At 41.1% G+C, this 15258-nt stretch overlaps 1 protein-coding gene across 1 annotated transcript; it reads right to left on the bottom strand.

Annotated features, from left to right (window-relative positions):
* Positions 1–253: 253 nt before the first annotated feature.
* On the bottom strand, positions 254–6531 carry LOC118799415 (parapinopsin-like). Its single transcript, XM_036559259.1, has 4 exons — positions 6192–6531; positions 3800–4128; positions 1537–1770; positions 254–373 (listed from the first exon to the last, which is right to left on the bottom strand). Exons 1-4 carry the CDS (start codon positions 6529–6531, stop codon positions 254–256), a joined length of 1023 nt encoding a protein of 340 aa, XP_036415152.1.
* Between the last annotated feature and the right edge of the window lie 8727 nt (positions 6532–15258).

Here is a 15258-nt window from a genome sequence, read left to right as displayed (position 1 = left end):
AAAGTACAGGATAAATGATCCATACATTCCTAATAGCCTACAAACATTGAAGCACAGCATTCTCAGAAATGATCTTTGAATTCTGAAGATGACAATTGGAAAAAAAAAATCACATCTCTGAAAGACTTCTAGAAGACTGGAAGCCAGGAGATGCTGGAAAATGGTTGTGTTCTTTTTCATTTTAGACCAGACTGTTTGAAGTGGTTCATGTCTGTAGCTGCGATGCAGCGATCAGACTGGCTGTGCTCATTGATCACTCTGGAGTGATTTTGTTGTTCAGGGGGCTCACAGTGGTCTGAACCTCGGATGCCTCTTCTTCTGAAGGCAAGGGGTTTTTCCCGCAGAGCAGGAACGGTATGGCGTATTTCTGAAACTGAGAACAGAGAAAAGAGTCAAGTTTTTCTGGAATATTTTAGTACGTACTTGTGATACGTCTTACCATTTAGATTATATATGTTAAGAAGCAGGTTGATGCATGATATCCACCACCAGGTGGCACTGCTGTCAGTGTATATTGTTAAAACCATGCAGTGCAGCAGAAGTCATCCAGCTGATGGTGAGGAGTGGCAGTTGTGTGATAATATTGTAGTAGTTTAAGTCTTTTACTTAAGTGTCCTTTGATTTCCTTGTCTATTTAGTTTACCTGTCACCAAAAGTGACCAACCTTGAATGAAAGCCAGTGGGGAGCATTTAGGGTGATAGTTGAAATGAAATTGTAAAGAGGAGAATCATCACTCTGTAATGTCTTCCAGGTTTCTCAAACGCTAGAGGGCGCTCCTGAGCTAGTCCAAAATGAATGGGTTGATATGGAGCATCTGAGCAAAATCATAGTTTATAAATGCTGAAACATTTTTTAATGTAAAAGAATTCATTCATTTCACAACAGTATAAAACACTTTAACACTGCTGTTATATTTTTAAGAGCTTTTAAACTCGAGTTATAGGAGTTTAAAACGGCGCCTCATGTACGTCCATGACGTCAGTAAGCGTGAACAGCCAATGAGCTGCTCCGCTCGCCAACCAATCAGTCCTGCTGCCCAAAACCTGTTTGCTGTAGAAAAAAGGAAACATACAGGTGAGTTTTCTTTGCTTTTTTCGTGAAATCGATATTTTTACTTTCTAAAATGAAAGGAAAGTTCTGGACGAGTGATTAGAAACTATTTTAACTTTTTGTTTTTAGCCGTTTAGCTCCATTCACCCCCATTCTTTGACAACTCACTCACGGGCGCCCTCTGGCGTTATGCAGTCCTGTTTTTGATATAACGACGGAAATTGGAAGAGGCCAGACTCCTCATAAACCAGCGCTGATTGTTGCTTAATGTTAATGCTAACAGACATTTGTTGATGTCTATCCATGTTAATTATGTCTTAACTGGTCATTACTACCAGTGCTGAGTTGTAACCATGCCTACACTTAAGTTCTCATTAATTTAAAGCAGTTATTATTTTGTAGTAAAGCATATGGACTATAGACAATCATTCTTGTGCCCTCCTTATCGTTATTGTTATTTTTTCAGTATATAGTGTCTGTCTCACCTGTTTGTTCATGTAGATGTAGATCAAGGGGTTGTAGATGGTGCTGCTCTTGGCCATATAAATGGGCATGACTTTCACTAAAGGACTGAAGTTCATGTCAGGCTTGAAGACCACAGTGAGTGCCAGAGTGGCGTAGGGCATCCAGCTGACCAAGAACGCCACCACCATCATCATCACCATCCACGCTATCCGAGCTTCCGCCTTCGCTGCTGCTGCACCTCCTACTTTAGCCACCTAAAGAACAGGCAGAGGACAGGATACACAGGTGAGAATCACAGCTCCTACAGCACAAGAGGGAAGTTCAGCATGATTTCTCTGACTTTATGCTGTTGGACCATCATAACTATTCTAGATTTTTTTATTATTATTTTTGTTTGTTCCCCTGAAGTCCACTTGTAATGTCTGGGGGGTTTACATGTCAAAGAAAAGTCGTAACTCATTTTGACATGAGCTTTTTCAACCTTTGTTTATGTCCTAGAATTAAACAGGCTGTTTAAGACTGATATATTTAAATGACCTCTGTTCTGATTGGCTGTTGTGCCACATTCAAAAAGCACTCCAGGCTATAATGTAAGAAACTTCTAAGTTCAGATTGAAGTCCTCATAGACATGACAAAAAATAAAGTTCAGCTGCTCCTTTCGGATCTGTGGATCATTTGGAAGCTGCAATGATCTGTTTGTTTCCCATCAGCCAGGAACAGCATAGCGTTCAATCATTTCCCCCAAATCTTCCACTCGTAACTCTGCTGCAGACTGTCTGCAGTAACTACACACCATGTCACTTTAACAGGAATTATATTGCTGTTGTTGGAAGAAAACCTTGTATCTCCAAAACGATAACTTTACAGGAGAAGGAAAAAACAAACTTTACTTTTAATGTAGGTCAATGGAACCAGACTTTTTTCAAGTCATTTGGGGTCGTTTCTTTTGGTCCATTCATCATGAAATTTACAACAGGCATTTTCAAATTATATCAAAAACTGAAAAAGAGGTTTTCCTCCGACAGCAGCGACATGTAATGTGTTCATGGTTGTGACGTCACAAATACGATGGATTTCAAACAGGCTTATTTGGCAGCTTAGTTTCTGTGAATGACCTGTTTGGGCTCAACAGTACATTTTCAACCATACAACATCAGCCTCTTTAAAAAAAAGACAGTAAAATAAATTTTTCATATGCGCTTTAAGGTGCTGGTTCCCAGTCTTAGTCTCAGCATACTGTAGTACTGAATGGTGCTGAGAACACAGACTGGTATTTATTCCTGAGAAATCCTGCTTTGTGAAATTCCTCCAGACAACACAACTCAGGATGTTCTCTTAGATGAAGTGCCTCTCGAGCTGATCCAAGATCATCTCCTGCATCCCCAAATCCTTTACCTAATCACCATTAGAGAGGTGACATAACTGGTCCGAGCGTTATTTAAAGCACTCTACTGATTTTGTTGTTCAGTTTCTGTCTAAAATATTTAAAGTAGCTCAATAAAGAAGACGTGTATTGTAATCATTACATGTATATATATCGCTGTTGTTGGAACAACCTGTCCAGGGTGTATCCTACCTTCTGCCCAGTAACAGCTGGGATAGGCTCCAGGACCTCACCGCGACCCAGAAGGATAAGCGGTTTAGATGATGTGTGTGTGTGTGTGTGTGTTTGTGTGTGTGTGTGTTGTTGGAACAAAACCTTGTATCTCCAAAATAGTAACTTTACAGGAGAAGGAAAAAACCTCCTTTTACTGCAAGTCAATGGAACCAGAGGGTCCTAATATCTCCATATATATATATATATATATATATATATATATATATATATATATATTTGGTATATTTAAGTACTACAAGGGGGCTACGCACCTAAGATTTTCACCTTCACACTTGTGTAAATGTGATATGACAATAAACGTGATTTGATTTGATGTTATATTGGTCTAAAGTACCTGTTTGATTTAATTTTCATATGTTAATCCTAAATCTAATTTTCAAGAATCAAAATTTTCTGTTTTGTTAATAGTGATACCAACAACTGTGATAAATGATAAAAATGTACTTTTTTTAGCCATACAGTCTGATTGATTTGAAAAGGTTTTTCAGATTTATGCTTAGACAAGTTCAGACAACATATGGGCCGACGTAATTTAAAAATCTTTGGAGATTATTGTTATTAATAGATTAAACATGTACACAGTACAATAGCTATGCACAGCCTAGTCTGTCTCCCCCCTTACAGAGCGAAGGTTATCTCAGGTGTTGGTGAATAAGCCTCTTACTCGTCTCAGCGTCCACAGCAGCCACGAGTACGACACCACGATGATGATGAACGGTATGGCGAAGCACAGCACGAAGTAGCAAACGACATAGGAGAGGTTTTTAGGATCTCGGCTCTGCCAGTCCGGCCCACAGGACGTCCCGACGCCCTCCAGCTCGTAGTTTCCCCAGCCGAAGAGCGGAGGGGTGTTCCAGAGGAGTGACCACAGCCAGGATGCCGCCACCCCGGCCACAGCGTGCTTCTCCTGGAAGATGATGGTGCCCAGTGGCTTACACACCACAAACACTCGCTCCACAGCAATCAGAGCCACAGTGCACAGCGCTGTGATACCTGCACACACAGAACCACGTGGAGTTACGGTACAGGACGCTAATAGGCTGCCCAAAGTCGGCCTATGAGTATACTTGACTTGGCTGGCCAGAGAGTTACTCCAGCCCCACCCCCCTCACCCAAGGAGAAAAGAAACCTACATATTAGTTTCATAGTAAATGCTGAATAATTTATAGTAGATACTAAATAATCTGTTGTCTCTGTAAAGTGATCCAACTGATGCCATTGTGATCTCTGATGTTTGATCTGACATGTTCCCTCTGTTTATTCTCTAAAAGGAAACCTTTTATAAAAAAAAACCAAAAAGGTGGTCTTTTTTAGATGAAATAAACCCTAAACAGATTCTCAGTAACAGCAGCAACATTTCAGTAATGTAGCAGCAGTGAACACATTCAGATCATCAAGAGACTTTTAATTAACTATGTAAATAAACTGTGTTAATAATCTGCTGAATTCAGTGGTTTTTCACTTTATTTGGAGGATCAGAATTCATTTCTGTAGATGTTGAGAGTCACTGAACATTAACAGGTTTAATACAGACCATCAACATCCTGAACAAGCTGATACAGACACACTGACACCATCCTGAACCTGGAGCTTCACTGTAGGGTTTGGTGAAGGTTAGGATTAGGGCCAGGGTGAGGGTTAGGATTAGGTTCTGGGTTGAGGTTAGGGTTAGGGATAGGAACATCATTGAACAGCTGAGCGCGCTCAAAGGAAAACGCTAACCGCCAGTTCTGTTACATCGCCTAACAGACGCCTGTGCTGGCGAGCATCGCGCTGGGTGAGAGGTTGACCCTGATGACAGGTCCGACGCTTAGTCGGTCGCGCCAGTTCAGTCACCTTGACTGACTAATAAAATAGAATAAAACCACGTAGAAACTAACGGTCTGTTACGTGTTTCACAGTTTTCCACATTTTAGAACAATAATGAAGACACAAACTATAAAATAACACGTATGGGTTCATACACAGACTGCAAATGTGTTTATTTGAAATTGTTTAGAAAGTAGCCCCTCTTTGCCTTGATGCAGCTTTACTCATTGTTGATCATTCTCTCAAGCAGCTTCATGAGGAGCCGCCTGAGATGTTTTTCTAGAAAGACTCAACAACATTGTGTGAAATCATGTATTGGGGCATTCAAATAATAGGCTTTTTTTCATTTATTTTGATTTTACATTTTTGTTTTGAATAATTATGTATATATATGCTGAATCACTGAGATGTAAACAAAGTCATTCGGAGTGGTTGGATGTGAAATGGCCTGTTCTGTCAGTATTGTTCACAGAGGTGACAGGAACCAGTCTAAAGAGTTCAGTGTCACTGAAACCTCCCTCACCGAAAGTTATTACATGGAGTCAATGTGGATACGTTGCCTGATGCCTGAGACCTTGTTTGATAACAGTTCTGAGAAGGTTTTGACCTTAAACATACATTTTTAAAACCCATTCATGGTGGAGGGATACATGCAAGGTGCTGTGAGACAAAATAGTCCCAGAATATATATATTTTTTTTTTTTTCAGATTTTACACTTTTTCACCATCATCCTTACATATAAACTTAGAAGACTTGTGTAGGTTCACTGGTGGTTCTGGATAGTAAATAAAATGTCTATATTTGTGTTGTTGTCATGGCGACCCCTGGTTCCTATCACCATCACTGTGAAGACATCTGAACCATTTCACACCAAACCACTCTGAATCTCTCTGATTACATCTCAGCTACTGAATTTAATTAAGTTAGTGAATAATCAGTGAAATTCACCTGTGAATGTAATTGTGTAATTACATAATTAACTACCTTGTTAATTCTATAATTACATCCAGTTTACATTCTTACATTTGATATACGTTACTGTGCTTACAGTCTACACTTTTTTCTGTTTGTCAATGACAGAATCAATAGATTTTCATCAAATTAAATCTTCTCCAAACTCAAATATGGTAAGGATTCATATTTCTCCACTCGTTTCTGTGAGGTAATTCATCTGAAATGACAGAATGCTGTTGATAACTGCTGTCCTGTAGGGTTAAAGGCTGTGTGGACTGTGTAGATGACTGACCGAAAAAAGCCACGCAGAAGCCCTCCAGCACGCAGCCCACTCGTCCGCTGATGTAGTATCCCGCAGCATTGGTCACCACAGATGGCACTGCGCCGGTCAGCGTGGTGCCCAGGTCAGCCACGGCCAGGTTGACCAGGGCGAAGTTGAGCGGCTGGCGCAGCTGCCTGTGCCGCAGGGTCACCGCAATCACTGTGGCGTTCAGGACCACAGCTGCGACCGAGAACACGGCCATAATGACCGAGAGAGTGACCAGCCCTGCCCGCGGCAGCAGCACTTCTCTGCCGGTGCTGTGGAGTGAAGAAGCGTTGGGATGCTCTGGGACGTCCTGGACCGGCGCCATGACCCTGGAGGTCCTGCAGGTCACTCAGTGATGCGGAATGATGTAAACGCACACAAACTTCTCTCTCTCCTCTCTTAATGACCTGTTTTCTTCTTCTGGATCACACAGCCGGACCGAGTGGGTGTTTTTACCCTGCTTGAAAAAAAGAAAAACAACTAAAACAATAAAAGAAAAGAGACTGAAAGTCATAAATAAGTAATTAAAATAAATTATTTTCTCCTGTTAATCTGATTTCAGTTCAGACAGCGAAGTTAATTTTGTCACACTAACACCTGTTTTCTCTGAAACAGCCTGATCTTCCTCCCTCTCTCTCCTTCTCTCTCTCTCTCCCCCTCCTCTTTCTTCCTCCATCTGTCTCTCTCCTTCTCTCTGTCTCCCTCTCTCCCCCTCTCTCTTTCTCTCTCCCCTCCCTCTCCTTCTCTATCTCCCTGTCTCCTTCTCTCTCCCTCTCCCTCTCTCCCCCTCTCTCTCCCTCTCCCCTTTCTTTCTTTCTTTCTTTCTTTCTTTCTTTCTTTCTTTCTTTCTTTCTTTCTTTCTCCGTCTCTCCCTCCGTTTTGCTTTCTCTCTCTCTCTCACTTTTCTCTCTCTCTCTTGCTCTGTTGCTCTCTTTTGCTCTCTCTTTTTTTACTGTCTATCGCTCTCTTTCTTTCTATTCTTTACTCTCGCTCTCTCTCTCTCTCTCTCTCTCTCTCTCTCTCTCTCTCTCTCTCTCAGCTGAAGTGCTGAAGTCAATAAGGTAAGTAAGTCCCAGAGAGCCTGACTTAAGATCCAGTATAATTCCTTCAGACAGTCTCTGACCCGACGCCAGGCCGCTGTAAGACCCGAGAGGAAAAGCTTTTTGTTTTGGTTTCTTTTTGCTTCCCTATATGCGACACATTATTATTCCATAGAGTCTAAACGAGGGCAATTACGACAACATTCATTACTCAGTTCCATATGATACAGTAGTGTCTCGATTCAGTACGTTTCCCAATACAGAAGTAAAGAGTGGCTGAAAATGTGCCTGAATGTTTCCATTTTCGGTTGATTTGAGCATTTTGACCCTATAAATGTACAGAATAATAACGTGCTAGCCAAGAGTTAATGTTGGCTTGTAAGGGGTGGGCTTCTCCTCCCTGCTCTTCATTTACAGGTAAAGAGGAAGCAGCATTTTCAGGGTCTGCGCTCGCTGTGCCTGTTTAATGGTTTATTACAATTCATGCAAAATGTGCTTCAGTCTGTTGATCACAGAGTGTGTGTGTGTGTGTGTGTGTGTGTGTGTGTGTGTGTGTGTATATATATGTAACACTAGAATGTTGCATATGCATATGTATTACACTTAAGGAAGTACTTCTGTGTGTTAATAATACATCCAATATGTGTGTGTGTGTGTGTGATATATATATATATATATATAAGTATATAATCATATATATAAGCATATACTTATATATTTATATATATAAGTATATAAGTACTTGCATAACTCATAACTATACATACAGGCCATATTATTACATATACACTGCAAAAAATGGTGTCTTGTCAAGTAAAATCATCTTAATCTAGTCGATATATCCAATATTTCACCTGTTGAGATTGTTGTAAGCTTATTTTAGGATTATTTAACTTATTTGCAAACATTTTTACTTGTTTTAAGTCATTTTATTAAGTAAATTTATCTCACTATATTGGCAGATAATTTTTTTTCTTATTTTAAGAAATGTCTTTGAAACAGGCTAAATGATCTGCCAGTATAGAGAGATCATTTTCCTTAATAATAAAAAAAAAATACTTAAAACAGGTATAAATGTCTAGAAATAAGGTAAATAATCTTATAATAAGTGCAGGACCATCTATATATATATATATATATATATATAGATACACACACACACACACATATATGTATATATATATATAATATATGGTACACATATACGACTCATCCTGCCATTGTATAAAAACAAGCCCATGTGTTTGGGGATTCATTCATTGGTCTCTTTGTAGCAGACGCTGCATCACTGTGCTCCTCTGTCTGACCTGCTAAGAGCTTTAGCTCACATTAAAGCGAGATGATCAGGGCGGAGCTCAGGGCAGAGCTCAGGCCCTGCACCGATTCCTGTGTTAAAAAAGGTCGTGTAACCTTTGGCGCAGATTAACCTGTGTGAGTTGTTGTAATGGGATCTTGTGCTGATGATTCTGTTCTATTATTAGCTTTTTTGTTAATTTGCTTAGACAGAATTGTCTAAGAAAGTCTCTCAGTGCATCGATACTACAGATCTCAGTCTGGAATTAGACCTAAGCTGTCAAGACCAGAATAGTTCCCGTAGTTACACTATATGGCCAAATGTTTGTGGACACCTGCTCATCTAATGTTTCCTCCAAAATCAACAGTATTAACAAGGGGTTTGTCCCCCTCTGCTGCAGTAACTGTCTCTACTCTTTGGGGCTTTATGTCAGATATTTGATTGCATTCAGCAGTAGGACCACTAAGGAGTTAAGGTACTGATGTTGGATGGTCAGTTCTGGATCACTCCAACTCACTGGATGGAGCTCCATCATTAGAGAACGCAGTTCTATTGCTCCACAGCCCACTGCTGGGGGGCTTCAAAGTCCTCTAGCCTACACTTGGCATTGGACATGGTGACCTTAGGCTCGTATGTGGCGGCTTCAGAGCTCCGTTCTATTGTCAGTGCTTTTCTATGGAGATTAAACAAGGTATGTGTGCATTTGAACTCCTGTGTCAGCAGTGAGTGACCTTAATGCAGCTGAAGTCCACAAACTTTTGGACATATAGTCTTTCTGTAAAAATGGACAAAGATACAGCAGTGTGCAAAAGTCAGACTGCCATTCATTAATTTAATATCAAGTTATTACAAAGACTTCTTGACAGCTACACATCCTTTCAGACCCACAGCGCTGAGCCGTCTTCTCACAGTGGAAGGATGGACAGAAACACCTGTGGATGTTTTCAGATCTGAAGCAGCTTGATTTTCTCCTCTCTCTCAGAGATGAAAGCTTTAAGTACTGTTTATCTGATGGGGCAGTTTTGGGGTCGACCAGGATTATTATATCTAATTTCCTGAGAAATATCTGATGCAAAATTACTAGTTTTTAAAAGCTATTTTAACTAGAAATTAAATAAATTATGTCTTTTGCACAGGAATATATTTAACATAGCTAAAAACAACAGTAGCAGCCACCTTTTTGTCCATACAATCTCAAAACAGATGCTCTGTACAGATAAGAGTCAAGTTGCAAGACAGCTGCTACTGTTTTTAGTGCTAGGCTAATTGGTGAGATAAAAACTTCCAGCATCGTAGCTTCAGTGCAAAACGAAAGAAGCAAACTTCAGACAACAAACGTCTTGTCCGGGGTCGCAACCCAAATGTTAAGAGGAGCCATTCTGTCCTTTCAACAAAAATCAAACCATCTTGGGAGCCACAACACTTTATGTCCATTATACTATCATGGCTGGAAATGTGTCTCAGTATGTGCTAATATATGATAAAGATATATAAACAAAAACACAGACTCACTTTGCTCTGCTTTAAACTTTAGCTCAGCTATAGCCCGCTTTTCTCACATCTCCAACAGGAAACTTTTCAAAAGTAGAACAGTTTCTTTGTAAATGAAAATGTAAGGAAACCAGCTGGAGTGATTATAAATGCAATTAAGTCCATTCATCTATAATTTATCAGTGTTCATCTGAAATCTCTCTCTTTGCCGTTTCGTTAGCTACTAGCTAGGCGAGATTGTTATCTGTGTTGCTATGGTAACCAGCAGTCTGCGCTGATCTTCAGGGTTAAAGGGTGAATCAGCAGTTCTACATTAACTCCAGAGTTTAAGACCATTTATTGTTAAACTGTGTTGAACGATCAGCAGAGCTTTATTTTACTGTAAAGGAGGATTATTTTATTTTTACCTACAGATCTGATTCTGCTGTGGAGCCACAACAGGACAGTAAAAGAGCTGCATGTGGCATGTTGCCGACCCCTGGTCTTGACTGATCGACAACATTTGAGATATGGGTGAGATTTTTGGCAGAATCAGTGTTTCTGGTCATGGGTTATTATTTTTTGACCTTCTGTGTATCATAACTGTACTATTTTTCCATTGTTACCTAATTAAACTCAATACTTAATCTGCTCTTTGTACACTGACGGAACTAAAGGCTGGAAAACAGCTACTCTGAGTCCAGCACATATGGATTCAAGAAATCCTTTGTTTGTTGGGCTCCTGTATGCTTAACCACACAGGAGCCCAGTAGAGTGGCGTGTTTTACTCTAACTGAAGGAACAGAGAGAAAAGAACATGATCTGTGCTTTCAGGGATGAGACTCGACTGGACTGACACTCAGGCCTGAACGTCTCTGACTCGCTGTCCTGTCTGGAAGCTAATTGTTCTTTCCTGTTTAACAGTGATTCTTCATTAGACTGGCTGAGACTTCGAATCCAATTAAGTGTATGTCATCTTCATCTGCTGCTGCACGAAATAAGCTCAGATAAATCAATAGTGAGTCCTAATCCAGTCCTACAGCCCTCATCTAGAACTCTGTACTTCTCAGAGCATTAACATCTCCGTAACTCAGAGAGGGAACGAACGAGAGCTGTTAGCTTTGACTTCCCAGCGCAGTGAGTTTCCCCTGTCCAGAGCATGCCCAGAGGAGTCCTGGGTCCACTCTGAGTTTCTTTACTCGTGTTCGTAGCATCTGTCTCCTTTTCAGTTTTGGTTCCTCTCAGAGGTTCTTCCTCGTGTTCTTAGAGTTTCTCCTTTTGGGTCTTGGTTCCTCTCAGAGGTTCTTCCTCGTGTTCTTAGAGAGTTTCTCCTTTTCAGTTTTGGTTCCTCTCAGAGGTTCTTCCTCATGTTCATAGAGAGTTTTTCCTTTTGGGTCTTGGTTCCTCTCAGAGGTTCTTCCTCGTGTTCTTAGAGAGTTTCTCCTTTGAGTCTTGGTTCCTCTCAGAGGTTCTTCCTCGTGTTCTTAGAGAGTTTCTCCTTTTGAGTCTTGGTTCTCTCAGAGGTTCTTCCTCATGTTCTTAGAGAGTTTCTCCTTTTGAGTCTTGGTTCCTCTCAGAGGTTCTTCCTCATGTTCATAGAGAGTTTTTCCTTTTGGGTCTTGGTTCCTCTCAGAGGTTCTTCCTCGTGTTCTTAGAGAGTTTCTCCTTTTGAGTCTTGGTTCCTCTCAGAGGTTCTTCCTCGTGTTCTTAGAGAGTTTCTCCTTTTGAGTCTTGGTTCCTCTCAGAGGTTCTTCCTCATGTTCTTAGAGAGTTTCTCCTTTTGAGTCTTGGTTCCTCTCAGAGGTTCTTCCTCATGTTCATAGAGAGTTTTTCCTTTTGGGTCTTGGTTCCTCTCAGAGGTTCTTCCTCGTGTTCTTAGAGAGTTTCTCCTTTTGAGTCTTGGTTCCTCTCAGAGGTTCTTCCTCGTGTTCTTAGAGAGTTTCTCCTTTTGAGTCTTGGTTCCTCTCAGAGGTTCTTCCTCATGTTCTTAGAGAGTTTCTCCTTTTGAGTCTTGGTTCCTCTCAGAGGTTCTTCCTCGTTTTCTTAGAGAGTTTCTCCTTTTGGGTCTTGGTTCCTCTCAGAGGTTCTTCCTCGTGTTCTTAGAGAGTTTCTCCTTTTCAGTTTTGGTTCCTCTCAGAGGTTCTTCCTCATGTTCTTAGACAATTTCTCCTTTGAGTCTTGGTTCTTCTCAGAGGTTCTTCCTCGTGTTCTTAGAGTTTCTCCTTTTGGGTCTTTGTTCCTCTCAGAGGTTCTTCCTCGTGTTCTTAGAGAGTTTCTCCTTTTGAGTCTTGGTTCCTCTCAGAGGTTCTTCCTCATGTTCTTAGAGAGTTTCTCCTTTTGAGTCTTGGTTCCTCTCAGAGGTTCTTCCTCATGTTCATAGAGAGTTTTTCCTTTTGGGTCTTGGTTCCTCTCAGAGGTTCTTCCTCGTGTTCTTAGAGAGTTTCTCCTTTTGAGTCTTGGTTCCTCTCAGAGGTTCTTCCTCGTGTTCTTAGAGAGTTTCTCCTTTTGAGTCTTGGTTCCTCTCAGAGGTTCTTCCTCATGTTCTTAGAGAGTTTCTCCTTTTGAGTCTTGGTTCCTCTCAGAGGTTCTTCCTCGTTTTCTTAGAGAGTTTCTCCTTTTGGGTCTTGGTTCCTCTCAGAGGTTCTTCCTCGTGTTCTTAGAGAGTTTCTCCTTTTCAGTTTTGGTTCCTCTCAGAGGTTCTTCCTCATGTTCTTAGACATTTCTCCTTTTGAGTCTTGGTTCTTCTCAGAGGTTCTTCCTCGTGTTCTTAGAGTTTCTCCTTTTGGGTCTTGTTCCTCTCAGAGGTTCTTCCTCGTGTTCTTAGAGAGTTTCTCCTTTTGAGTCTTGGTTCCTCTCAGAGGTTCTTCCTCATGTTCATAGAGAGTTTTTCCTTTTGGGTCTTGGTTCCTCTCAGAGGTTCTTCCTCGTGTTCTTAGAGAGTTTCTCCTTTTGAGTCTTGGTTCCTCTCAGAGGTTCTTCCTCGTGTTCTTAGAGAGTTTCTCCTTTTGAGTCTTGGTTCCTCTCAGACGTTCTTCCTCATGTTCTTAGAGAGTTTCTCCTTTTGAGTCTTGGTTCCTCTCAGAGGTTCTTCCTCGTTTTCTTAGAGAGTTTCTCCTTTTGGGTCTTGGTTCCTCTCAGAGGTTCTTCCTCGTGTTCTTAGAGAGTTTCTCCTTTTCAGTTTTGGTTCCTCTCAGAGGTTCTTCCTCATGTTCTTAGACAATTTCTCCTTTTGAGTCTTGGTTCTTCTCAGAGGTTCTTCCTCGTGTTCTTAGAGTTTCTCCTTTTGGGTCTTGGTTCCTCTCAGAGGTTCTTCCTCGTGTTCTTAGAGAGTTTCTCCTTTTGAGTCTTGGTTCCTCTCAGAGGTTCTTCCTCATGTTCATAGAGAGTTTTTCCTTTTGGGTCTTGGTTCCTCTCAGAGGTTCTTCCTCGTGTTCTTAGAGAGTTTCTTCTTTTGAGTCTTGGTTCCTCTCAGAGGTTCTTCCTCGTGTTCTTAGAGAGTTTCTCCTTTTGAGTCTTGGTTCCTCTCAGAGGTTCTTCCTCATGTTCTTAGAGAGTTTCTCCTTTTGAGTCTTGGTTCCTCTCAGAGGTTCTTCCTCGTTTTCTTAGAGAGTTTCTCCTTTTGGGTCTTGGTTCCTCTCAGAGGTTCTTCCTCATGTTCTTAAAGAGCTTTTCCTTTTGAGTCTTGGTTCCTCTCATATTTTCTTCCTCAAACACTTGAGTTTCTTCTTTTGAGTCTTGGCTCCTCTTAGAGGTTATTTCTCATGCCGTTGGGGAGTTTTGGGTCTTGGTTCCTCTCGGTGGTAATTTCCTATGCCGTTACGGAGTTTCTTCTTTTGAGTCTTGATTCCTCTCTATGGTTCTTCCCAGTGCAAAACTGTGCATTGTACCCTCAGTTGAGCTTTAGGAAAAATCCATTTAGGCAGCCAAACCTGACCAACTCCACTGCTGTAGTGCGCATGTACACTTCTAAGTACTCAGGACGGCTCTGGTAGTGAAGTATGAAGACATTAATCTACATGGCGTCTGTGTAACGTGCTGCAGTTTGCGTCTTCTGTCGTTAACACAGATGTCAGGGAAATGAATCAAACTTAGCAAACAAGTGTGCTTTTAAAAAACACATAGTATTTAAACATCCCGAACAGAAAACACACTGCACTGTTTTTCATATGGAGCACAACTGAAAAGAGCCCTGAGAGCCACTTTTTCGCTTGCAGTCGTCTTAGATTAGCCAACAAGGCTTGAGACAGTCCAGTGGGTTCATAGACTGTTTGATTTCTAGTCCTGTAATCATGAAGAAATGCCAGCCGAGTATTTTTGAATACATTTTCTAGTGTGAATCCCCATTATTTTCTGATGCCCCCTCAATGTTTTTATTCTGGAACCAGGCTTGAGCTGGACCCCGCTTATGGACACGTCCGCAGTGCACTGATTCGGCTGCCGCTCGTATTCACAGTCAGTTCCACTTCTCAGCTCATACAGAGAGATGAACAGAAAAGACCACAGCCTTTCTAATGGAAAGAGCTCTATGTGGCTGGCACACGTCATCCTCACGCAAAGGTTCAGATGGGAATAATAATAATAATGAAATTAAAGAATAAACAACAGTCACACTTTAGTTTTGATAGTACGCTGTAAATTCTCACTCTCATTCTCCCACTAACCTTCAACTAAATGTCCAATAAACCAGGGTTTCTCAACCACTGGGCCGCAGATCACAAGTGGGCCACACATCTCCCTCTGGTGGTCCTCGGGTGAGTACTGAGGAGGAGCCAGTGGGCCATAGTGGGCCAGTGATGGTACTTTGTTATAAAAATCAGTGAAAAAATTGGCTAAATAAAAGAAAGACATATAAAATGTTCTCAAACAGTGAACAATGTTAATACAAGTCATGCAACAATGGTGCACAAAGCAACTACATCTCTTTACACAAGTAAAACGTTCAGCTTAAATTGCCACCATTACACCTGATTTCAGGTATAAAACAAGCTTACATTCACCTAAAGTTCGATGATAGACGTGACATGTTGTTCCAACCAAAAACTGCTGTTGAAAACGTTCCTAAAAATGATTTATTAAGCAAATAAGTTTTTTATGTTTGCTTTCCTGTTGGCCTTCATGCTTTTTTAGCGATATACACTCTCAGAAATAAAGGTACTAAGCTGTTACTGTCACAGTGCCCCTCTTGTCACTGGGGTGGTTCCCTCAAGGGTACATCTCAGTACCTTCAGTCAGGGAACATAACTGAACC

Source organism: Colossoma macropomum, unplaced genomic scaffold (assembly GCF_904425465.1).
Source record: "Colossoma macropomum unplaced genomic scaffold, Colossoma_macropomum, whole genome shotgun sequence".
Classification (NCBI taxonomy): domain Eukaryota; kingdom Metazoa; phylum Chordata; class Actinopteri; order Characiformes; family Serrasalmidae; genus Colossoma; species Colossoma macropomum.
Note: the sequence above shows the minus strand (reverse complement) of the source record. Positions and strands in the feature narration are given on the sequence as shown.

Excerpts from the sequence above, each read along its gene's own strand:
- LOC118799415 (XM_036559259.1), bottom strand. The coding sequence starts at position 6,531 with ATGGCGCCGGTCCAGGACGTCCCAGAGCATCCCAACGCTTCTTCACTC. Across the intron at positions 1,771-3,799 it reads TGCTGTGGACGCTGAGACGA|GTGGCTAAAGTAGGAGGTGC; the intron begins GTAAGAGGCTTA and ends CCTGTTCTTTAG. Across the intron at positions 374-1,536 it reads ACATCTACATGAACAAACAG|TTTCAGAAATACGCCATACC; the intron begins GTGAGACAGACA and ends CTCTGTTCTCAG.